General features: G+C 43.0%; 1 protein-coding gene across 2 annotated transcripts in view; it reads left to right on the top strand.

Annotated features, from left to right (window-relative positions):
• The first annotated feature begins 469 nt into the window (after window positions 1–469).
• The window catches only part of LOC106676298 (steryl-sulfatase), a 43,584-nt gene continuing 17,286 nt past the window's right edge, over window positions 470–26,767 (top strand). For both annotated transcript variants that reach the window (XR_013100781.1, XM_076889809.1), the window contains exons 1-5: window positions 470–604; window positions 1,595–1,652; window positions 9,580–9,752; window positions 13,969–14,090; window positions 14,359–14,481. Coding sequence is in view for 1 of the 2 variants with exons in the window: in XM_076889809.1 (XP_076745924.1) it covers window positions 9,598–9,752; window positions 13,969–14,090; window positions 14,359–14,481 (400 nt within the window). In the remaining variant the exon portion in view is untranslated. The remainder of the gene's footprint in view (window positions 605–1,594; window positions 1,653–9,579; window positions 9,753–13,968; window positions 14,091–14,358; window positions 14,482–26,767) is intronic.

Raw genomic sequence — 26,767 nt, 5'->3', positions numbered from 1 at the left:
AATTGTCATACTCGAATTGTCATAAGTGTGCTGTCAGCTCATTGGTCACAAAGCAGGAGAGGGGCTGGGAATTATGTTTTCAAACAAAGCGTTAATTCCATTAAAAGTTATAGACTACTTTTGATTATCACTGTATTACGGGACAAAGTGCGTCCCTTATTAGCTCAATACGGGACGTGTACTTTTGTTTCGAAATACGGGACGATTCCGTTTTTTAAGGGACGGTTGGCAACCCTACATATCGGTCACATATTTGTCAGTAGTTTGTACTGTGAGCAGCAGTGTAACCCTGAGCTGAGCATCAAAGACAGGCGGTGCAGGCTTAGTCAAATATGATGGGCGAATTTTTAATTAAGTTTTCTCCATTGTTTTCCTTGGTCTGACTGTGGAGTTTGTTTTGAAATTCATGACAGGAAGTACTTCTATTTAGCTAAACGGAAGCTAAACGGAAAAACAGAGTAGCCCCCACTTCTTGCGTGATTCTGGCTTCACAGCAGGAGCTCAAACAACTTTGCAAGATTTGAGTAGCGCAGAAATTTGGGAGAAGCGTCCCACAGAGCGACAGTACAGCCTGCGCTCCGGATCACCGTCTGTCATTCAGCAGGTGAGTAACACTTCCGTCTGTCTGCAGGAGGAAGTGTGCTGAATACTCGAACTCTGTTCATTTATCTGCAGGTTAGAAGTAAAACTCAAAGGCAAAAGTTATTTGCTACTAAAACTCCTCTGTTAGAGGATGGAGACCAGTAACAACAACAACAACAATAAATAACAATAATACATTTATAGCAGTTTGGATAAAGCCACACATTAAAGATAAATGTTCCCGCATGCAGACACACAGTCCTGAACACTGACTGAGAAAAGGACGGTGCTCTGACAACAACAACCTAACGTGATGCGTGATGTAGTGTGATGTTGCGTGCTCGCCGTGTGGAAACTACAGTATGGAGAAGATGGGTGACAACATGCGCATGGAATAGAATAGAATAGAATAGAATAGACCTTTGTTGTCATTGAACATGTGCCAGCGAAATTGTAGAAATGCTTCACCAACGTGTTCTTACCCTGTTGATCTTTGCAGGTTACTTGGATAAGAAAAAACAATATTGATCATTTTTAGAATAAAGATTTCGATATTTCTAAGGCGTGGCAGATGTTTTTAAAACGATTGCATAATTGGCACTTAAGCTGTGAGCGCAGTGCCAAAACTCTCTGTCCTAAATCACTCGGTGCGCAGGGTGAGGAAGTGAGGTGTGAAGAGCGCACACAGCAAGCCACGTCTGGCTGAAGAATCTGTAACGAATACAAGTGAAATGTCCTATGAATGAATCCGTGTTAGTGCGTTAGATTAATCTCCATGTGATAATGTGCGACATAGTAACTGGAACTCTCTCATCTGATGGCAAATGATGTTAGGTCTGCTTTCACACACATTTAGCCTATAAAATCAAATGCATGTTATTTTAAGATAAGATACCTTTATTAATCCCACGGGTGGGAATTTTTGTTAATATTTAAATATTATATGTAAATGTCCTAATTACTTATTTAACTGCTTTGATCTAGTGGAATGTCTTCCTTCCTCCTTGTTTAGGATTTCTGTGACTGCAGTAAAATTCCCTCCATCCATCACTTACCCCACGAGACCTGAGGTAAAAATTAATTTATGATAATCACACAATTCTCACTAATTGAACTGAATGCCAATATGCATTTATAATGAACATTTACATGATCTGCACAACTTTGTTTATTATGTTGTTGTTTTCATGAATGACCGGAGGGTCTGTCCCAGTGAATCATGGGACAGCATTTTCTCCTCTCTATTAAGAAAATATGGCCCAGTGTATGCTGTTCCAACAGAGCTGATATAGGAAGCACCAAAGCTCCTTTCCTCAGTATTTGGGGAATTGGAGCATCTCTTATTATGGCGACTACACTACCTCTGGTCATCACTCTAATTTAGGAACATTTCTAATCAAAGTGGATCATTGGGACTCGTGGCGTTACTGTCACGGCTGGCGGGGTGAGCCGTGTGGTGTAGGAGGAAAAGGACCCAAAATGCAGGCAGTTGACTGGTGATGAGAGTGATGTTTTATTTACAGAAGTGGAGCAACTTGAACAGGCAGTGAGAAAAGACGAATGACTGAAAAAAACCTAGACTGGGGAAAACTTAATGACAAACCTAAGCGTGGAACGGGGAGCGGAGACTGCAGAGCGCCGTCTTTACACCAACAAACACAGACGATCCGACGATGAACAGAAGCCAACACACACTATAAATACACACTAGGTAATGAGGAGATGACACGCAGGGGTGGACACAGCTGACACTAATGGACATGATGAGAGGCAGACCTACAAAGTAAAACCGGAAACACACAGACTGTTTTACAACAAAACGCAGGGACCTGAACGGAGCACAGAGGGGAGACACAGGTAGGGATAATAAACACGACAACCAACCCAAAGAATTAATACCAAACACAAGATGAACCCAAAAAGAAACACAAAACGCTGGGTCAACGACCCAGGATCATGACAGTTACACTCCTTCCTGCATATACACTTCCACATCCACATTACATGTGAATTATAATCAAAATAACAGGTGGAAGATTAAAAACAAATGAACCTCTCTGCTCCTCTCTCTCCCTCTCTGTTCCTCTCTCTCCCTCTCTGTTCCTCTCTCTCCCTCTCTGTTCCTCTCTCTCTCTCTCTCTCTCTCTCTCTCTCTCTGTTCCTCCCTCTCTGCTCCTCTCTCTCCCTCTCTGCTCCTCTCTCTCTCTCTCTGTTCCTCCCTCTCTGCTCCTCTCTCTCCCTCTCTGCTCCTCTCTCTCCCTCTCTGTTCCTCTCTCTCTCTCTCTGTTCCTCTCTCTCCCTCTCTGCTCCTCTCTCTCCCTCTCTGTTCCCCTCTCTGTGTTCCCCTCTCTCTCTCTTTGTGCTGACAATCATCAAATATACAGTTGAAACCAGATATTTACTCTTCAGATAAAAACACTTTTTTAATTGTAACATCAAATCAGACTAAATGTTTTTTTTTTTTTAGATTGATAAATATAAAAACATATTCGTTAACTTTCTATCTGTATTTCTTAATTGCAAATGTATTCAAACTGAGCCACACTTATGGAGCTCCACAGTTCTGTTCCTGGTGTTTTGGTTGACATCTCTTTATTTTCCCATGTCAAAGAAACAGGCTCTGTGTTTTGCCTTATATGCATCCACAGCTGTGCCACCAATTTACTCACATGGACTCTACTAACCTATCAGAAGCTTCTGCAGCTCAGAATGGAATCGTCTGGAGTTTCTTATTATTTAACAATAAACTTAGTGTATATGTACTCCTACATTTGATCAAAGTGATAAAAAATGGACAGCTCTGTCTCTTTATTCTGACATTTAACTAATTCAAAAGATATTTCAATATTTATCTAAAACAAAAAGTTTACTCTAAATTGATGTTGTACAGTAAAAATGTTTTAGGTTTTCTCCCTAAAGTGTATGTAAATATCTGGTTACAAATGTGAATATCCTGCTGTGTACTGAAATCCCTCTTGTTTTGCATAGAAATATACCAAACAACACACAAAGCATAATATATAAAATACTACCTGAGTTTTTTCTTTGAAAGAAGCTCCTTATGTCCATTCTTGTATATCAGTGCATTACTGAAACCGATTTAGCCGTGGAGGGTAACGACTGAAAATATGAAATAAACACACATGTAAGCTAAGACTCTCTAAAGAAACAGCATTGTTGTTGTTCGGCTTTTCATTTCGCCATTTGTTGATTCACTTGAAGAGCGAGTAACGTAAAATGGGTCAAGTGATCAGTTTGATATCAATCTTTCGTGATGCACCGCAGAGGTGTGGACTCGAGTCACATGACTTGGACTCGAGTCAGACTCGAGTCATTAATTTTATGACTTTAGACTTGACTTGAAAAAATGTTCTAAGACTTGTGACTTGACTTGGACTTTTACACCAATGACTTGGGACTTGAATTGGACTTGAACCGGTTTACTTGAAAAGACTTGATATTTCACCCCAAATATAAAATTTAACATGCATATTATATAGAGATTGAAAATGTGACGTCATTCACGGGTAGAACCGCAAAGGATTCTGGGAACTCGTGGCAAGCGGTAGTAGCGCACGCAGGCTTTCAATTAAAATCAGTCACACAGCGATAAAAAAGAAACACAAAAATGTCAAGAAGCTGTTGTATTATTAACTGCAATAGCCGGTCGAATGACAGCCACGGGAAGCCGACGGGTAAAGAGATCAGTTGTTATCGGATTACGTCGTGGAAGAGAAATTGTTCGAGCCATGTTTCCGAAGTAACAAAGAGGCGACTGGATTGCAGCCATTCAAAGACCAAATATAACGTCCCAGAACACTCCAGCTCACAGGTTAGTCTGCTCCAAGCATTTACACAAAGGTCAGTCTGCTGTTGTAGTTAATGCGTCATTTTCATAACATAATTAGTGATATAGGTTACAAGCAAGTCTGGCGCTGAACAGAAATTGTCGCGCTATGCTCCTTTATTTATTGTGCATAAATAGTAAATTGTCCTGACACAATATTGCGTTTCGCTTCTGTTATTATGGTACACTGACAAAAACACATACTTTTATTCACAGGATAAAACAGGTTTTTTGTATCACTAATTGCCCAGTACGATTACAGCATACAATATTATTGTCACTGCTACATTTCTGTGATGGGTACCAGAAATTATTTCCACTACTAATTAATTACCGTTGAACTCAAAGGTTATATTAATAAACGGTTAATGAATGTGTATTTATGAAGACGATTTGTGAGACTGGTAAACTTATGATACGTACGATGGTCTTTCATTCTACACGGTGCATTTCAAGGTCCTGCACCCATCCGTCGGTAAACTGTACCTGGGCTTGTTGCAGTGACCTGAAGTTACTAAACTTCATGAGTGTATGCACTCACTCCAAGAACCGTATAATTATAAATATGCATATAAATATGCTAAGATGAGATAGCTGACTTCATCTAACTAGCAAATGTTTTCCAGGCTACGTTGGTGATACAGTTTTTTTTAATGTGTATAATATTTTTGTCATGCGATTTTAAAGCTGGTCCTACAACCGCATCCAAGAATAACATGCAGCTTATCTCAGAACTGTCGGTGAAAATTATTCTAGGAGCTAGGTTTAATTGAGCTGCATTTTAAAGAGGTGCAATTTCACAATTTGTGTATATTTTCTAAGTTCACTATTTTGTATGTGTTGAGAAAAACACAGATTTTAAAATTACATGGTCTAATATTTACATTTAGCATATAACTGCAACATTATTTTTTCGTTGTTTTTTTTTAAAGACTCGAAAGGACTTGAAATTCAAAGTTTCAGACTTGTGACTTGACTCGGACTTTTACACCAGTGACTTGAGACTCGACTCTGACTTGCCTGACATTACTTGAGACTTGACTTGAGACTTGAGGATAAAGACTTGAGACTTACTTGAGACTTGCAAAACAATGACTTGGTCCCACCTCTGATGCACCGTTATATTTACATTATTTGTACGGTACGAATGATTTGGTTTGGTACCTGTGTTCCAGATCTATTGGCGTTTAGATCAACTGGCGTTGGTCGAACAGATGTGTGGCAGTCTTGCGTTTCAGGAGCTGCTACCGACAAACCAGCAAAAAAACGGCAAATGTGTCATCTGTGACACTTGTGAGGTTATCTCAAACACACTCCGTCAGTCTTGATGCTGTTGAACAACAAAATGTATAAAAATGTGGCGAGTTTACCTGGTGATATCCTCATGCGCAACGCGATCACGAAAACAGCAAACAAGTAATACCACGCCGATGTTGTTCACAGGACAGCAAGAGTAAACGATCGGGAGACTGCTGTCGTCGTTATCGTTCCCCTCGCACGGTTTGTTTCTCCGAATTCAGCGTTTTTGCTTCACAACTAAAGCGTGCAGTTTACTTTGTGCACTAACATGGAGTCAAGTCAACCAGCGCCACCTCTGGCCAAGTGCCACAGCCTACAGCCAGATCAACTTGTGACACACATCTGCAGCACGTTTGAATTCGTTTCATGCACATTTGTACCTTTCAATTGTGTCTGTTTGTGCGTCATGCAAATAAACCTTTGAAATGAATGAAATGACACTAATATTTCATATATTCCTTATTGGCCTACATTTGTACAAAATTCCAAATTATATACACAAAGTCATAGAAATCACCACTCCAATTGGTCATCATGATTTTGATATTCTCTTTTTCCATAACAATGAAATATGCCTTGGACAAATATGACACATCAATATTTCATTAGTGTTGTCACATCACATCCTGTAAGCATCGTTTGTCTGTGTCCTTTCTCTGGAAATGATATTTCCAGCCAATATAGGCAATCCATCAACATGGCTGGAGAGTTGGTAGTTATATACAGTCTGTATAAGTGTGGTTAATCCAATGAAGATTTGTAAGGAGACGGCAGTTACTTTGAATTCACAGCAGTTACACAGTGATTAGTAATAAAAAGCCAGTGAGAGTGAGTGGATTTAAGAAAGTCAGTGACTCAGGTGTGTCGCTTGGTTTGTCATCTGTTTGTGAGACTGGAGGAGACGTAGAAATCTTTTGTTTTAAATTTTAGTTAGGAAGGTTCCTGTTTGAAAACAAGCACTTTTTGTGAGAAATGCAAGAAGTACATCTGCAGAAAGCACACAGTTACATTCTGTCCATCATGTGGACAAAATAGAAAATGTTGAGCATTGAAAAACTGAGAACGTTGGGCAAGTTCAAAATACGTGTTTGTAAGAACGAAAAACCAAATTGTTCCTAAAATAGTTATGGAAAGTCACTGTTGTATGTCTGTGTTCTACATGTTTATCTAATGGAAAATAAAGTTGCTATTGTTTTATTGCAGTTTATTGCAGTTTCTTGACAATTCTGAGTGGATTTACACAGTACGGGTCAAAATGACCCGCAACAAAATCAATGTCACTTTTTTGTTTTTCAACTTAATACAAGGGTTAATTTCCAAAACTTCCATATGATCTTCAATTTGTAGCAGATCCACTATCACACAGCAGCTGGAGCAGTTTCAAATGGAGGTCAGTCCACTACTACCATAGCCCACTACTAGATTAACTTGTGACACATCTGCACCTGCTGCTATGATCACATTGAGTAGAGGCTGAGTGGCTGCACTTACCCCTGGTACATCCAAATCTACCCACAAACATGTTGAAAGATGCAATGCCAGCAATGTGGATTGTCAACACTGAAAACAATCAGTAAGCAAAGACAACAGGGATCATTTGTTTCTGTTTATTTAGCATGCACAACATTTGTAGTCGCCTTCTGCACAGGGGAAGTCCACACACACTGTGTGGTACCACTTTCCACAGAAGGTGCATTCAATCTGCAAGATTGAATGAGATTGTCAGGGTCATTGTCTGACTGTTTATTACTAATCACTGTGTAACTGCTGTACATTCACAGTAACTGCCATCTCCTTACAAATGTTTATTAGATTAACCACACTTATACAAACTGTATATAACAACCAACTCTAACATGTTTGTTCGCAGAGAAAAGACACAGACAGACTACGCTAACGACATGTGATGTTACAACACTAGTGAAATATTAGTGTCATTTCATTCATTTCAAAGGTTTATTTGCATGACGCACAAACAGACACAATTGAAAGGTACAAATGTGCATGAAACGAATTCAAACGTGCTGCAGATGTGTGTCACAAGTTGATCTGGCTGTAGGCTGTGGCACTTGGCCAGAGGTGGCGCTGGTTGACTCGAGTCCATGTTAGTGCACAAAGTAAACTGCTCGCTTTAGTTGTGAAGCAAAAACGCTGAATTCGGAGAAACAAACCGTGCGAGGGGAACGATAACGACGACAACAGTCTCCCGATCGTGTACTCTTGCTGTCCTGTGAACAACATCGGTGTGGTATTACTTGTTTGCTGTTTTCGCGATCGCGTCGCGCATGAGGATATCACCAGGTAAACTCGCCACATTTTTATACATTTTGTTGTTCAACAGCATCAAGACTGACGGAGTGTGTTTGAGACAACCTCACAAGTGTCACAGATGACACATTTGCCGTTTTTTTTTTTTTTTGCTGGTTTGTCGGTAGCAGCTCCTGAAACGCAAGACTGCCACACATCTGTTCGACCAACGCCAGTTGATCTAAACGCCAGTAGATCTGGAACACCTGCTCAAACTTCAGCTCTCCTCTGTCTGCCTGGCTGCGTTTCTCCAACAGCGCACTCGCAGGCAGCAGCTGCCCCGCCCCGCTTAGTGTCTGAGCTCGGATCATACCAATATTAGGGGGGATTTACGCACAGTTGTAAATTCCCACAGTGTGCACTATGTGCTTTGAATATTGTGTGTAGTTTTTGTTTTATACAGTTGTCAGCCAGGCATCTAACTATGAAAAAATTACACTCCAAAAGACCCCGGGCTTCTGACAAAACAACCCGGGCTTAAGCCCAGTAAGCCACCCCCCGCTCCACCACTGGTGTTAGGAATGTTCATTTTACTCTTCACAGCCGTCACCACAGTGGCCGCAGTCTTGGAGTCTGACTGCTCATTACTGATTTTGTTACCTGTTCAAGATTAGGCTGTGGCTGCTTTAAGTGTGGGGACACAATTTCCACCATGGTTTCTAAGCACTGATCCAGACAGTTCAAGTTTCCCGTGTTTCTAAAATTAAGGGACTAAGCGTGTAAATGTAAAAAAGTAATAAAAATATAATGTAAAGCAGTAAAAGGAGTTAGTAGCTTTTTCTCAGCTTTCTTGCCAGCCCGTTCTCACTCCCGAGGCGTAACATGCCGACGTTTTGTCACGTCCCACGGCGTTTCTGAGGAACGTGAAAGGAGACCTTCAGCGTTCTTGTGGTACGCGGAGGGTTATGAAAACCAGTGCAATGACACTCCCGCGGTAGTAGACGTTCCAGCCCTGTATTCCAGCCCTAAACATGACCTTATCCCCGACCTTAACCAGGACTTAAAACGTTAAATAGCGTGTTTTTAAGCGATTTGAAGAAAAAGAGCGAACATATGTAGATTGAGTCCAGACGGTTCTCATATTTCCTCATTTTTCCGAGGTCGTCATTTAGGAACGTGGTGGGTAGCCGAAAACGTAATATGTTGACGATGTGTCACCTAGCGTAAAATGTTCCGCTTTGGGAGTGAGAACGTGTTGCTAATGCTGCCTGTAACAGTCTTCATTGTCAACCTTTCACTCGACTGTGTGCTGGAATCATAACCAGTTTGTATTATTCATGATTAAAAGCACTAGAAGAAGACACGAGTACAGTCCTTGGTTAATGACTTCACCACGGTTTGTGAAATGCTTGTGAAAATGTTACTGTAGCGTCAAAGCTATGGTCAACTATGGTCAGTTAAATTATATTCATTGGTAACTGACAGCGACTGACGGAGGCTTCAGAGTCATTGGTGGGAAACTCCAGAATACTACTGGCTGTAATACAGGTACCTGTCAGTGTATCTTTACACTACAATTACATGTGGTTTGATTTTTCTTCCAGTGTTTCTGTTCTGACAGCATGAAGTGCACGTGGCCACTTTCCTCTCTGTTGCTGCTGCTCTTAGAGGTGAACAGTGCTTCTCTGCAGGAGACCAACAGGCCTAATTTTGTCCTGATAATGGTGGATGACCTAGGAATTGGAGACCTCGGCTGTTATGGCAATAACTCACTGAGGTAAGAATAGGGCTGAACGATATATCGCATTTGCGATAATATCGCGACATGATCAAGTGCAATTTTCTAACCGCAAAGGCTGCGATTATACTGCGATTATAAGGCTGTCCAAATTACTACCATATCCCAGAATTCATAGCGCGGCCCAGCCAAACTCCAGTTTCCAGCAATGGCGGCCGCTACTAAGTTTTAAAATTACTCATACTAATCTTTCTGGGTCACAAAATAAACTTTTAACATATTTTCAGGCGAGAAAGTAGTTGTGTAAACATCAAATATCTGCTCGGTTTATCAAGATATCCCATATTTGCAAAAGTGCTTCGACGTTTTCAGAGGCGTCTGCTACCCACCAGCTCGACAGCTATAGCCGGGAGCTCGAGGATTACTGATGCGGCCGAGAACGGCACAACTCCCGGCACATCATTTTCAGATCACCGCGGAGTTTCGCTGCTCGGGTTAAACGTAATATATAAGTCACTTAGACAACCTAAAAATGTTATTGTTGGGCTTTTTTCAGTGTTTTGTTTGTTCGTGAGTAAATCGGTTTGGCTGAGATTAAAGTTATTAGATTAGATAAAATAAAACTTTATTAATCCCCCGGGTGGGTTCCTCCTTGGTTTTCACACAGCTGACTAAACGTCAAACAGAAAACTTATTAAACAGAAGTATGAGACAGTCGAGAATTTACACCAGTGTCTGGTTATATTTTAGATAGCAAGAAGCAGACGGCCGAGTTTATTAAACTCCACCGAGACAGCGGTGACGCTAATCAGAAGGCTAGACCGTCCAATTTCACGCCTTTAAACTTTAAAGGCGTGTTTGTGTGTGTGTTTATACAATTGCTATTATGTTTGCACTTTATGTGTAATGTTACTGACTGCAGAGATCAGTAAGATGTGTGTATTTTTTATTTATTAGTTTTATTTATTTAATATTATTTTTTAATTGAATGACTGTCTAGTAGTTCACAGATGTCGAAAAACTGAGTGTGGTAAAGCCACTGATTTTTTTTTTATGTATATTTCTGCAATCTGCACATTGTACTGACTTTCATTTTAATGTTTACACCAGGGTTCCTTGTCAGCACTTTATGCTCAGATGTTTGTAAGCTAAAAATAAACTATTGTGTATGTTCAAATATACTGTTGTGATTGAAGAAGTTAAATAAAAATGTCAGTCATCAATTCATGCATCACCTCATGTCATCATAACAGAGGTCTGTCTTCCAGGAAAGAACAGTTTAAAATTAATGTAATATAGTATTGGCCATACTATATGATGTATTGCTTGTCTTTGTTTAATAATACAGAAGACAAAGACCTTAAAAAATAATCGCATATCGCATCGCAATCGCAATATTGGGGCAAAAAATCGCAATTAGATTATTTTCCATAATCGTTCAGCCCTAGGTAAGAACATGTTGCTTCTCACTGACGCTGGTGAAGCTTAAGTGTAATTTGGCTACTGGTTCTTAGAGACGTGATTGGCAGAAATGGGGGGAACTTGTAATTCTTCAAGCTGCTACTCCCAGAACTCTTTCATTTGACCTCCTGTTATTGTAGGCAGTTTTGTTCCCATACTGGAGTGAATATCTTTGATTGTGGCTCTGTTGATTGTTCACTGTTCAACTGTTCACAGTTGTCGGGGGGGTAGACTACTGAATCTGTAGATAAACAGGACAGCAGGCTGCAGAGAGGGTAGAAGAGCACAACATGTTCCTGTGATATTTTGGATATACACTACAGGAAGCCCAGTAGAAGAGAGAGGACTCATAAAAGACTGGCAAATACACTCAACAAAAATATAAACGCAACACCTTTGTTACTGCTCCCATTCCCCATGGGATGGACGTAGAGACCTAGAATTCATTCCAGATACACAATATAACCATCCCTCCCAAACAGTGGTCACAAATCAGTCCAAATGTGTGGTAGTGGGCACATCTGCTATATTGAGATAATCCATCCCACCTCACAGGTGTGCCACATCAGGATGCTGATCTGACATCATGAGTAGTGCACAGGTGTACCTCAGACTGCCCACAACAAAAGGCCACCCTGGAATGTGCAGTTTCTTGCGCTATTGGGGGTCTGGGGACCCAGAACCGGTCAGTATCTGGTGTGACCACCATTTGCCTCATGCAGTGCAACACATCGTCGCATGGAGTCTATCAGATTGTCAATTGTGGCCTGTGGAATGTTGGTCCACTCCACTTCAATGGCTGTGCGAGGTTGTTGGATATTCGTGGGAACTGGTACACGCTGTTGTATACGCCGGTCAAGCACATCCCGAACATGCTCAATGGGTGACATGTCCGGTGAGTATGCTGGCCATGCAAGAACTGGAACATTCTCAGCTGCCATCTGCCCTGAACAATGTGAACCATGATTCATCTGTGAAGCGCACACCTCTCCAACGTGCCAGACGCCATCGAATGTGAGCATTTGCCCACACAAGTCTGTTACGGCGAAGAGCTGGAGTCAGGACGACGGGCATGCAGTTGAGCGTCCCTGAGACGGTTTCTGACAGTTTGTGCAGAAATTGTTTGGTTGTGCAAACCAATTGTTCCAGCAGCTATCTGGGTGGCTGGTCTCAGACGATCTTGGAGGTGAACCTGCTGGATGTGGAGGTCCTGGGCTGGTGTGGTTACACGAGGTCTGCGGTTGTGAGGCCGGTTGGATGTGCTGCCATATTCTCTGAAACGCCTGTGGAGACGGCTTATGGTTGAGAAATGAACATTCAATGCACGGGCGACAGATCTGGTTGACATTCCTGCAGTCAGCATGCCAATTGCACGCTCCCTCATTGCTTGTGGCATCTGTGGCATTTTGCTGTGAGACAAAACTGCACATTCCAGGGTGGCCTTTTGTTGTGGGCAGTCTGAGGTACACCTGTGCACTACTCATGATGTCAGATCAGCATCCTGATGTGGCACACCTGTGAGGTGGGATGGATTATCTCAATATAGCAGATGTGCCCACTACCACACATTTGGACTGATTTGTGACCACTGTTTGGGAGGGATGGTTATATTGTGTATCTGAAATGAATTCTAGGTCTCTACGTCCATCCCATGGGGAATGGGAGCAGTAACAAAGGTGTTGCGTTTATATTTTTGTTGAGTGTATAACCAGAAACTAACTAATTCAAAGAATATTCAAAAACACTGGACCCACAGACCCAGGACCATGACAGGAGATAGCCTCTCCCAGAAACTGTGCCAGTGGAAATATTATCATTTGGGATTACTTCACTGTATTGGATACTGTGCAAACAACATAAATTCAGCATTTATTGCTTTATTTAATGCTACATTTAGCATTTATTATACTAAAGTGACGCTACCCAAGAATATCCGCTAATATGAAGCCTATGTGAGCTAAGTACAAAAATCAAGGGAACTTTTTTAAAAGATATTTTTAGATCAATCTCAAACTACCTCTGACTCAATGTACTGCTCTAAAATTCTCCTTTGACTTAATTGGGGCCGACTAATTGAGAATAAAGATTTCTTTGTCTGTTCATTTGTTTCTTGTCCTGTTTCCTGTTGTGGCCTCTGTGTGAAGAGCCTTTCGTCGAGCTTGGTTTTACTCAAGGTCTCTTCCTGTCGAGTTCTGCCCATTGGGGAGTTTTGGCTTGTAGGGGCAATATTATTATAGATGACTGCTGTCGAGCAGTTATTATTGCATCCAAGTGCAATAATAAAAATACATACATACCATTTTATATTTGTTGAATGAGATTTTATTCCTGTGCTCTTGTTTCCATGCAGTAAGTTTTATTTGTCGAGGTTCTCTTTCTGATATTTCTTTCTCTATCTCGCTACAGTAAAGGTGAGTGGAATTTTAATAGAGCTTTAATTCTGCAAAGACGTCGGTGCTTTCAAATATTTACGTTCATCTCCAGTGTTTTTGAGTAGATTCAGAATGATCACAGCGGCGTGTCCCGGTTAGTTTTGTTTACTGATTTTTATCTAAGTCATAGTTTTTCTTTGATAAGACCTTTTTTATGAAACAGGGACACTGATTTTGTAAAATAACAGTAAAGTGGTGATTTGTGATTGATTGGAAAATTTGGGCATTAAGAACTGAGTAAGAGATTCTTGGGCAACAGCTGGAGATAAGTTGCTTTAACTTTATTTCAGGCATTGACAAGTCTGACATATTCTGCTTTGATGAGAAACCTGTTCTGTAATTGCTGATGATGTGATTTGCAGGACCCCCAATATTGACCAGCTGGCAAAGGAAGGGGTGAAGCTGACCCACCACATTGCTGCAGCCAGCCTCTGCACTCCCAGCAGGGCAGCGTTTCTCACCGGACGATACCCAGTGCGATCAGGCCAGTTAAAAGCTGCACACAGAAGCAAGCTTCCCTGACAGGAGCAGTGCTCAATGTTGGCCTGGTGGAGAAGTTTCCAGAATACAGGAGCGTTAAACACAGCCACCTTTAACAGAGGCCATTCATTTAGTGAATTATTTAAGATCGCTTTGAGCCCAATTACAATAAAACTGTCTATAAAACTCTTTATGCACATTGTTGTGAATTGAGTCATTTTTTTTATGCATGCTAAAGTCACACGTTTGTTTTTGTTTTTCTTTCTTTCCAGGTATCGCTGGTTATAGCAGACCAGGTGTCTTTTTATTTAATGCAGCATCTGGAGGTCTCCCCAGCCAGGAGATTACGTTTGCCAAGGTTGTCAAACAACAAGGCTACGAGACTGCTCTCATAGGTATGATGCATGAATCTTATGTGTCTTATTAGCAAAAACAACAAAAAGCTTGTCATTTCAGACCCTTACACATCTGTTAGGAATGAATATGAATATGTGGAAACGCTGAAAAAGCATTATGTCACCAAGAAACATGTTTAGAAGCTGACATTATAAGTGCTGTACTTTGGTGTGATTTGTCTGATGTAGAGTCTAAGCTGGTGACTCTGTGAACTTACCAGTGCAGTTGTTTTAGACACAGCGTGAAAGAAATGAGCAACGTATACCGTGGATAGCCATTTCATTGGCAGACTCCCAGTGTCATTGGGAGTCTAACCATTGGTACACTGGTCACACTGCAGTGCAGTCCTGGTTACCTTCGACTTAGTGATTTGGAAGAAGGTTTCTAACATCTGCAGTTTAGATTGTGTTGTTGATATGACTTAATGATAACAATTATGTTGCTGTATTTGTAGACAGGTCTTAGTACAGAGACTTGATTTTTCCATCCTTCCCTGTGAATCAGATTTTTGTGTATTATTAGTTTAAATTCTGTTTGTGTGTATAGAGCTTGAGATCGTGACAGTGTAACCGGTTTCTGCTTCATCCCGCTGCAACAGTTCGGCCCAAACAGACTCCTCAACTCTGCGTTGTGTAGTGGTTTTAAAAAGACAAGGAGTCTCTGATCGATCGTTGCCACTTTATTTCCTGAATGGAAACAACGGTGTATTATCAGTGCACAGGCTCGCCATACACCACTCCGCACAGCACACTACGGCAGAACATCTCATTAGCATTCCGCTTTAGCATACAGTTTCACACATTAATAAACAAATGAAAAGTACATAAAACTGATGTTAGACATGTGTCCACTAAGCACTTATTACACTCGGTGCTCGTCAGCTAATCAAACATGTTTTATGTGTCTGTACTACTTAGCTATATTGTGTGCGGAACAATACAACTCACCTCTCGTATGGCTACGGCAGACTGGCAGCGATTACTGCAGCCAGCCTCACCTAACCAGCCACACCGAGAGGGGGGGGGCGCTGTTTCCCCATTACACTGACATTTGTGGCAAGTGGAATAATACCACATAAACACTGTTACATTCCCCCTTGCTGAATTCCACTTGCACACTCAAATAAACAAACACCACAAACAAAAAAACACCCTTAAAAAAAAATCAGGTACACCACAGTCACCATAACACAAACAGAGGACAAAAACCCAATAATCCTCAAAAAAAAAGAACAAGATAAAAAAAATAAATCCAATAGCTAATCCACAGCTATCAGCATGTGATAAATCTGTTCAGTAATACCAGGTCGTACAGTCACAAAGAAAATTCAGTCAGAGGACTATCCCCAAAGGAAGTAGAAGAAGAAGTTGGCCAAACCCCTTCCAAAAAAGAACAAAATATGCCAGTTACATATTTCATCACATCATAACTGTACGCCACTCCGACACAGAAAAATCAACGACAAATAATCAGTTTCAATTCTAAAGATCAAAGTCCCACTTCAACAACAATAGAATCAACTCACAGTTATCAACAATATTTAAACTTTAACAGGTCTCTGTTAAAGTTTCAATCAACCTGGAAACAGGCTTAAGTAACCGTCCCACTCTCGATCTAGCACGGGTCCCCACCATCCTGCTAACATCAATCGGGTCTGCGTTGGGTGGAACAACTGTGGTTGAGACATGACCCTCAATCGTAGCTTCATTGTCCTGGTCACTGTCAGTAATGGCTGCCAACTCCGAAACAGAGGAGGCTACAACTGGGGCCACAGACATAAGCAGGTCAGAATGTTGACCACCAGAGGTGGCATCTACCTGCTCCTCAGTGTCAACAGGGGGAACACTGGTACAGGCAAGCTCTCGATCCACCATGCTGCCTTCTGGTTGAGTAACCCCTGTCATCAGCGAGTCGCTGGACACTGCAGACGGTAAGTCAGACACCCAAGCTCTTGTCCTGTATTCAGCCGTGCCCACTGATGAGTTGCAGACAGGTTCTCCGTCGCATCCAACCATCAGCAAGCCAGACTCAGAAAGCTCATCTCCATCATCCTGAACTGAAACACCACTGAGAGGGAGGAAGTTCACTGGCATTATCAGGTTGCGATGCATAACTTTCACTTGCCCTGTGGAATCATCCATCAGCTTAAAGGTGTGACTCTCATCATTTTTGTCAAACTGTATAGACAACACTCTCCCAGCGATCAGCAAGTTTTCTTTTGCCACGTCCCTTTTTGTTGGCCAAAAGGACGCGATCACCTATCGCTACTGGGGCTCCCCGCACTTTCCGGTTGTAGAGGTCCGTGTGACGCTTCAAATTTTTGCGAGCCACCTCCTGCGCCAAATCCATGGCCTCTTTGAGGTCCCTCCTCAATGTCTGGACATATCGATCATAGTTCATGATGTCTTGGTGCTCAATAACAGAGCCAAAGATCACATCAATCGGCAGTCTTGGCACTCTGCCAAACATCAGCAGAAATGGCGCATAGCCAGTTGTCTCATGGACTGTGCAGTTATAGGCAAATGTGAGAGCTTTCAGTGCCTCAGGCCACCTTTTCTTGGCTCTTGGGGGTAATGCACGAATCATGTTGCCCAAGATACGGTTCATCCTCTCGCAGGAGCTGTTTCCCATCGGATGGTATGGGGTCGTGTGAGACTTCTGGACACCTGCCACATTCAATAGCTCGGCAATGAGCACACTCTCAAAATTAGCTCCTTGATCCGAGTGAAGGCGTTTCGGAAAGCCGTAGATGCAGAAGTAGTTATGCCAGAGTTGGTGTGCCACCGCCTTAGCAGACTGATTGGGGCATAGAAAGGCCTGAGCCATCTTAGTAAAGTGGTCTGTGACCACAAGCACATCCACTGATTTGTTCGCCGAATCCTCCGCAGACCAAAAATCTATGCAGACCATTTCAAGAGGCTCTGATGTTCTGATATTCTCCAAAGGTGCTCTCGCCTCTGGCTCAGGCGACTTGCTAACAACACACCTTCTGCAGCACCGTACATACTCTGACACATGCTTGGCCATACCAGGCCAGTAGAATCTATGCCTGGCCAGATAAAGTGTTCTTTGTTGTCCCTGGTGACCGGCTTCATCATGGACGCCTTTCAGTACAGCAAGCCGCAAGGTTGGCGGAACAACATACAGATAAGTCTTTGTCTTTGAGACGGGATTCTTGGAGACTCGATACAGCACACCATCCCTCACAGTTAACTTGTCCCAAGCCCTTAGAAATCTCTTCGTATCAACCGGTTCACTTGCCCGCTCCCTCCTCGAGGGTCTCCGTCCCCTTTCCACATAGGAGATCACTCTGCACAGCACATCATCACGCCGCTGGTGTCCCACTAGGTCATCACGCGAGAAGGGTTCAGAATCAGACTGGTTTGGCGTAAGCACAGTCTGAGAGCATTGGGGCAGAAGGAGAGCATGTGGCCACACCCTGGACTCATGTTCACTATGGGCCTGGAAGACAGCTCCCACCTCAGAAGATGTCAGCATTCCTGTCTGTGCAACAGCCGTGCACTGCGAAACAACAGGCTGGTCATTGCTTGAGGCCTTATCAGCTGAGTGAACAGTCCATCTGAAGGCCTCCTGAACCCCACCAGTGGCGACTGCCTCTGCTTCTGCCAGAAGTTCCTTATATGGAACTCTTATCAAACGGTGTGAGGCCCTGGGGTGCACGAAGGGCTCCCTGCTCAGCGCGTCAGCAACCACATTTTTAGGACCAGGAATGTACTTTATGTCAAACTGGAAAGGCGCTAGCTTTGCGATCCACCTCTGCTCACATGCATCCAGTCTTGGCTTAGAAAGTATGTAAGTGAGAGGGTTATTATCCGTCCATACGGTAAACTGATGACCCCTCAACCAGTGATGGAACTTGTCGCACACCGCCCACTTCAATGCAAAGAACTCCAGCCTATGCGCTGGGTACTTGGACTGTGCATGATTGAGTGTCTTACTGGCAAAGGCGATCGGTCTTGATGTAGAAGCCCCAGAAGGAACTTGCGACAACACGGCACCAAGGCCACTGCTGGAGGCATCAACAGAGAGCAAAAAGGGCTCCTCAAAATTAGGATGGGCCAGGAGCACTCGATCCAACAAGGCCTGCTTCAGCTCATTGAAAGCTGCCCTGCATTCATCCGTCCAGTCCTCCTCACACAGCTTTGTACGCACCAGCCAGTGCTTTCGCCGTGAACCACGAGGGCCTTTATCCCCAGATGTCAGCCAAAACAGAGGTTTTGCGATGGATGAGCAGTTCTCAATAAATTGTTGGTAGAACATTACCATCCCCAAAAATGAGCGGACCGTCTGTTGGGATGGGACACTCGAACCCTCTTCCATAAGGTCTGCCTCTGCAAGGGATGTAATGGATGCTATTTTGTCAGGGTCTGACTGTATCCCATCAGCATTTACAATGTGCCCCAGGAATTTCACAGACTGTCTCAGAAAATGGCACTTCTTTGGAGCCAACTTAAGGTTGTGAACCTGGAGTCTCTGGAACACCATATGCAAGCGCTCCAGTGCTAATTCTTCTGTCGGGGCAAAAACCAGAACATCGTCAAGATAACACAGCACACTGAGGAAGTTCTGATCCCCAAAAATGCCTAGCATCATCCTCATGAAGGTGGCCAGACTGTTGCACAGTCCTTGTGGCATACGATTATATTCGTACAACCCAAGAGACGTAAATGCCGTGTACTTACGGTCCTCCTCATGCACCTCCACATTATACTAACCCGAAGTAAAGTCCATTGTGGAGAACAATCCGTTCCCTCCCAAAGCAGCCAGTGCGTCAGCCGGATGCGGGAGTGGGTGAGCATCTTTGACAGTTCTAGCATTAAGCCAGCGAAAGTCGTTACAGATTCTCAACTCACCGGACTTCTTCCAAACTAAGACCAGGGGTGATGCAAACTCACTGCAAGACTTCCGAATTATTTCCCGTTCCTCCATGTCATTCAAAGCCTGTCTGAGTTTTTCATAATGAGTCGGCGGCACACGTCGGCATGGCAACCAGAATGGCTTGTCGTCCACAACTCGAATTCGATGTAGGCAGCCTTGCCACAATCCAGCTTGTCTCTCGAGAAGATAGACTCAAACTGGGCTATGAGGCCAACCAGTTTTTCTTTGCCAGTTGGCGAAACTGCACATGAATCAATGTCGATATCAGACAGCCCCAGATTTTGCAGCACTGCATGTAGGGGGCTACAACCACTTGTCACCTCCTGTGAGGGTGAAACATCTGGCAAAGTGGAAACATCAGTGACTAGACTCTGCTCATCATGGCACCAAGCTGAGCCAGTAGACCGTTGCATGTTCTGTTGCAAGTAGGAGCCAGTGGGGCTGAAGTTCTCCACTGCTGCACAGGGGGACACGTCAGCCAACTTCATGTTCCGTTTCAGTGTTATCGGCTTGTCAAAGGGGTTCAGCACTTTCACAGGGAGCCACCCATCACTGTTTAGATGCGCTACAGTTCTCCCAACCATAACTGACCTCGGTCCAGACCTTGACCCAGTGGGCTCTACAACGACAGCACTGCCCACTTCCCCATTATTCATTAGCTGCAGCCTGCCCCAAACAAGGTGTTCTGTCAAGGGCTCTAATGTTACAGCTCTCTTTAGCTTGACAGTTCCGATCTTATCACCAACATGCCCTGGGGCCACCACTCCTGACATTGAACTCAGCAGATTTTTATTAAGCTGTTCTTCCGCACTCAGAGTCTTGCTGTATTCCTCTCCTAAATGTCCCTCTTCCCTCAGGCGATTACCCAGATACCTCATTAGGTTACTGCCCAAAATGAGGTCCTCACTCTGCCCTGCAATCACCAACATTGGCACAACAACTTTACAGCCATATATCTCCACTGTAAAGTCACACACACCTGATGGAACTGTCCTCGAACCACCACAGCCAATCAGGACGACATCCGTGGGTTGCAAGGTGGGGGTCTGCAGCACTGCATGATGTAATAGTTGGGGCATCATATTGGTGCTGAGGGTGCAGGCCATAGAGCCACTGTCAAGCATGGCTTTAACAGACACTTTGCCACCCAGGGTCACATTTTCATAGAACAGCTCATCATGCTGTTTTAGTCTGTGTGTGTTCTGAAGAATGGGTCTCCGGCCTAGCTGGCGCTCCTCACAAACAGTGTGTAATACAGATTCTAAATCATCAAAATCATCCTCTTTGGGGGCGATTTCAGGCCTAACACTTGCCCCCTCCACATGTAGGCCATCTAGTTTCCCAGCTGCTGGGTGGCTGATTCAGGCCCCCTCACTCTGACAGACACTGCCCTGGGGCATTGAGCCCGTGTGTGGTCGCCAGCATGGCAGATGAAACATAGCTGATGGGCTCTACAGTGGTGATACGTAGAGTGTTCAGTGTCACCACAAATCACGCAAGGAACAATTTTGTGTGTTTGGTTTCGGGGAACCCTTACATCATCCTTAACAGGCAGCTTTGCTTGTCGAGGCTGTCCCTCCAGGACTTTCTCTAACAGGGCTATCACATGATCAAGACGATCAGTAGGTGGTTTTGCATGAAGGTCGGTAAGTGATGCTGAGGTAGAGGTTGGTGATGGTGTAATACACTTACTGTTGCCTGTCGCCTGCTGCACATTAGGACTCACCTCCTGTTGCTGAAAACTTAAGGCACTGACTGCACTAAACTGAGGGGTGCACTTCCGGTCCTTGCCATGCTCCAGCAATTTCTCGTGCACATCAGCAACCGTCCACTGCTGCAGGGGCTTGCACTTGAAAATAAGAGACAGTTCTGAGTCTGGACAGTGGCGGATAAACATAGCAGTCAGCTCTTTCGTCAGATATGCAAAGGACTTATTTTGTCTCTTCAGACAGTCTTCAGTCACCTCCATGGCTCTGTTCAACCTGAGCCAGTAATCAAACGGTGTTTCACCTGAGTTGGGTAGTGTTGCATAAAAATCAGCTAAAGGCATGCTTGAACAGGCAGTGTCACTGAAGTGCTGCTTTAAGATCTCAAAAATGGGCTCTGGGCCCCTCTCAAGACACACCGATGGCTTACTATGTATGCCCACCTTGACTATTTCTTGTGCCCTCCCCAGCAGTTTACTTAGCACATCATCAGCTTGTTCAGCAACTGGTACCCCTCTTCTCTTAAAAAAAGTCATCATCATTTCCTCCCATTTCTGAACACTGCATGTATCACAGCCATCCCCTCTAAAACACACAGGTTCTTTAACATCAGACTTTACAATCACATTCAATAGTGAGGGTTCAGATAACACATTATTGGCAGACCCAACAACACTGTTTCCCACTCCAGAGCCCAACCGAGATTCAAGACAAGAGGCAATGCTTTCCCCAATAGAAAACCCAATTTGCGTTGCAATCTCTGCATAAAGGTTCTCTTTTGTGAGACTGGTTTCTGATCTAGTATTTTGTAGATCATCACAGTTCCCAACAATAGGGTTTTCATTTAACTCAGCAAGGACAGGCTTAGGTGTGGAGGAAACTGGGGCTGTCAGCAACCTTGATCTGCCTCTGCCAAATGAATGCAGAGGGGTAAAACCAACTGCCCCCCTTCCCCTGCCAAAACTGGGAAAATCTGCCATGGCTCAGCAATATGTCCCTCCCTTTTTTTCTTTTTTTTTTTAACTCTCCAAAAAAAAGAAAGCACAGAGCCCCGCCCCAATGTCTCTAAAGAACGCAGAAAATGGCGGGACTAAGAAAAGCCAGTCTCCCGCGACTTTTCCACCTTCCAGGAAGTAGACGGCCCCCGTTGCGGTCGCAGGATAGCAGGAGCTGGGGTCACGGCACCAGTGTAACCGGTTTCTGCTTCATCCCGCTGCAACAGTTCGGCCCAAACAGACTCCTCGACTCTGCGTTGTGTAGTGTTTTTAAAAAGACAAGGAGTCTCTGGTCGATCATTGCCACTTTATTTCCTGAATGGAAACAACGGTGTATTATCAGCAGAGGTGGGACCAAGTCATTGTTTTGCAAGTCTCAAGTAAGTCTCAAGTCTTTATCCTCAAGTCTCAAGTCAAGTCTCAAGTAATGTCAGGCAAGTCAGAGTCGAGTCTCAAGTCACTGGTGTAAAAGTCCGAGTCAAGTCACAAGTCTGAAACTTTGAATTTCAAGTCCTTTCGAGTCTTTAAAAAAAAAAAAAACGAAAAAATAATGTTGCAGTTATATGCTAAATGTAAATATTAGACCATGTAATTTTAAAATCTGTGTTTTTCTCAACACATGACAAAATAGTGAACTTAGAAAATATACACAAATTGTGAAATTGCACCTCTTTAAAATGCAGCTCAATTAAACCTAGCTCCAAGAATAATTTTCACCGACAGTTCTGAGATAAGCTGCATGTTATTCTTGGATGCAGTTGTAGGACCAGCTTTAAAATCGCATGACAAAAATATCATACACATTAAAAAAAACTGTATCACCAACGTAGCCTGGACAACATTTGCTAGTTAGATGAAGTCAGCTATCTCATCTTAGCATATTTATATGCATATTTATAATCATACGGTTCTTGGAGTGAGCGCATACGATCATGAAGTTTAGTAACTTCAGGTCACTGCAACAAGCCCAGGTACAGTTTACCGACGGATGGGTAGTAGTAGTAGTGGGTAGTAGTGGGATGGGTAGTAGTGGAAATAATTTCTGGTACCCATCACAGAAATGTAGCAGTGACAATAATATTGTATGCTGTAATCGTACTGGGCAATTAGTGATACAAAAAACCTGTTTTATCCTGTGAATAAAAGTATATGTTTTTGTCAATGTACCATAATAACAGAAGCGAAACGCAATATTGTGTCAGGACAATTCACTATTTATGCACAATAAATAAAGGAGCATAGCGCGACAATTTCTGTTCAGCGCCAGACTTGCTTGTAACCTATATCACCAATTATGTTAAGAAAAATGACGCATTAACTACAACAGCAGACTGACCTTTGTGTAAATGCTTGGAGCAGACTAACCTGTGAGCTGGAGTGTTCTGGGACGTTATATTTGGTCTTTGAATGGCTGCAATCCAGTCGCCTCTTTGTTACTTCGGAAACATGGCTCGAACAATTTCTCTTCAACGACATAATCCGATAACAACCGATCTCTTTACTCGTCGGCTTCCCGTGGCTGTCATTCGACCAGCTATTGCAGTTAATAATACAACAGCTTCTTGACATTTTTGTGTTTCTTTTTATCGCTGTGTGACTGATTTTAATTGAAAGCCTGCGTGCGCTAGTACCGCTTGCCACGAGTTCCCAGAATCCTTTGCGGTTCTACCCGTGAATGACGTCACATTTTCAATCTCTATATAATATGCATGTTAAATTTTATATTTGGGGTAAAATATCAAGTCTTTTCAAGTAAACCGGTTCAAGTCCAATTCAAGTCCCAAGTCATTGGTGTAAAAGTCCAAGTCAAGTCACAAGTCTTAGAACATTTTTTCAAGTCAAGTCTAAAGTCATAAAATTAATGACTCGAGTCTGACTCGAGTCCAAGTCATGTGACTCGAGTCCACACCTCTGATTATCAGTGCACAGGCTCGCCACACATAGGGTTGCCAACCGTCCCTTAAAATACGGAATCGTCCCGTATTTCGAAACAAAAGTACACGTCCCGTATTGAGCTAATAAGGGACGCACTTTGTCCCGTAATACAGTGAGAATCAAAAGTAGTCTATAAATGTTTATGGAATTAACACTTTGTTTGAAAACATAATTCCCAGCCCCTCTCCTGCTTTGTGACCAATGAGCTGACAGCACACTTATGACAATTCGAGTATGACAATTCAGATTACCGCTCATCTCATTGGTCGAGGAAAGGTCGCTTGCGGAGAAAATACCGGAAGACAACAGATGACCACAACAAGAAGCATGGCCAACAGGGGAACAAACGCCGACTCTGCGGTGCAAGTCTCGGATGACAGTACACCTAAAGCTGGGCAAACACTGTGCGATTTTTTTCAGTCACGTTATTCAGCTCCTGCTCAAACTGCACGATTGACTCGCAGGGGTTAGAAGTTCGTATGTCACGATGTACTCTCACACTATACCGCCCAATGCTCTGATGCGACCTGAGTGCTCACACTGTGCCTCCATAACATGAAGGTTATAACAGAAAATCTGTCGCTCGCTCTCTCTGTCTTTCACTCACACAGACACACCACTACCATCAACTTTGCTAAATTGCTAATGAAAAACATTGATCAGGCAGCTGTGATTGAGCAGCAGTGTAAATCCAACTATTTTCACGGTTTTTGTGGTCGTGATAATTTTGTGATGCCACATCGAAAAGGCTCGGATGAGCTTTCCAAAGTTCTACAAGTTGTGCCTCCATGGCTTGTGTCCAGATCACACGCTGCACAGCCGTGCTGCGCCGTCTTTTTCACCAACGTTTACGTTTGCGCGTGAGCAGTGTGAGCGCCTGTGGTGACACCCTCACGAGCGATTGATGATCGGGAGCTGGTCGTGAGGTGTTAATCACTTCTCGTTACCCCACGTATACTACACGACGCACGATGAAGGCCAAAATCGGTCCGATCACTCAAAAATCGGCTCAAAATGGGCCAAAAATCGCACAGTGTGAGCCCAGCATTAGAGCAGCAATGTTTGTTCCCCTCAGAGAAAGGGAAGAATGGGAAAAAGGAAAACACCTGGCTGGAAAACGTTAATATGGGCATGTGCAGTGAATATCAGCGCTATGTGGCCAGAAGTGTGATAATATAATTTATTTTGTGTAATAAACAACTGCAAGGATAGATGATTACAACAAATTGATGACTAATACATAAAAGTAATACATAGATGAATAATGATGATGAGTTATGATGCGTAATCATGGGAACAAGCGGGTTTACAAACAGGAGCAGCTGATTAGCATTAGAAAAGCTGAAATAATACCTCAACTGAAGCCAATTGTACTAAATGCACTAAATGTGCACTGTTACAAGAATATTTTTCTTTCTATTGTTTTCTATTATTTTAAGTTAAGCAGGACAGAGTGCTTTTAAAGAAAGATTTACTTATATTCTCAAAAGTTAAGCATGACAGGCTTCTGTTTAAGAAAGAGACCTGTTTTACTGTGTTAATGTTGTCATTTTGAGCTAAAAATAAATGGCTAAATGATCATTTGTTTCACATGTGTTCATATCACAAAGAATACACATCTACTTAAATCAACTTCAAGTCAAATGGTTAAAAAAATAATTTCACACACAAAAAAAGAGCTAGAAAATTCACCACACTGGGAAGGGTGAAGACAACTGGGTCGCCCGGCCCTGGCCACGAGGTGTCCCTTATTTATTTTTCAGGGAGTTGGCAACCCTAGCCACACACCACTCCGCACAGCACACTCTCGTATGGCTACGGCAGACTGGCAGTGATTACTGCAGCAATATTACAATTTCTAATAGGGCTGAACGATATATCGCATTTGCGATAATATCGCGACATGATCAAGTGCAATTTTCTAACCGCAAAGGCTGCGATTATACTGCGATTATAAGGCTGTCCAAATTACTACCATATCCCAGAATTCATAGCGCGGCCCAGCCAAACTCCAGTTTCCAGCAATGGCGGCCGCTACTAAGTTTTAAAATTACTCATACTAATCTTTCTGGGTCACAAAATAAACTTTTAACATATTTTCAGGCGAGAAAGTAGTTGTGTAAACATCAAATATCTGCTCGGTTTATCAAGATATCCCATATTTGCAAAAGTGCTTCGACGTTTTCAGAGGCGTCTGCTACCCACCAGCTCGACAGCTAGCCGGGAGCTCGAGGATTACTGATGCGGCCGAGAACGGCACAATTCCCGGCACATCATTTTCAGATCACCGCGGAGTTTCGCTGCTCGGGTTAAACGTGATATATAAGTCACTTAGACAACCTAAAAATGTTATTGTTGGGCTTTTTTCAGTGTTTTGTTTGTTCGTGAGTAAATCGGTTTGGCTGAGATTAAAGTTATTAGATTAGATAAAATAAAACTTTATTAATCCCCCGGGTGGGTTCCTCCTTGGTTTTCACACAGCTGACTAAACGTCAAACAGAAAACTTATTAAACAGAAGTATGAGACAGTCGAGAATTTACACCAGTGTCTGGTTATATTTTAGATAGCAAGAAGCAGACGGCCGAGTTTATTAAACTCCACCGAGACAGCGGTGACGCTAATCAGAACTAGCCTTCTGATTAGCTAATCAGAAGGCTAGACCGTCCAATTTCACGCCTTTAAACTTTAAAGGCGTGTTTGTGTGTGTGTTTATACAATTGCTATTATGTTTGCACTTTATGTGTAATGT

Source organism: Maylandia zebra, linkage group LG11, assembly GCF_041146795.1.
Source record: "Maylandia zebra isolate NMK-2024a linkage group LG11, Mzebra_GT3a, whole genome shotgun sequence".
Classification (NCBI taxonomy): Eukaryota; Metazoa; Chordata; class Actinopteri; order Cichliformes; family Cichlidae; genus Maylandia; species Maylandia zebra.
The sequence above is the reverse complement of the archived record's forward strand: the minus strand, read 5'-3'. Positions and strand labels throughout refer to the sequence as shown.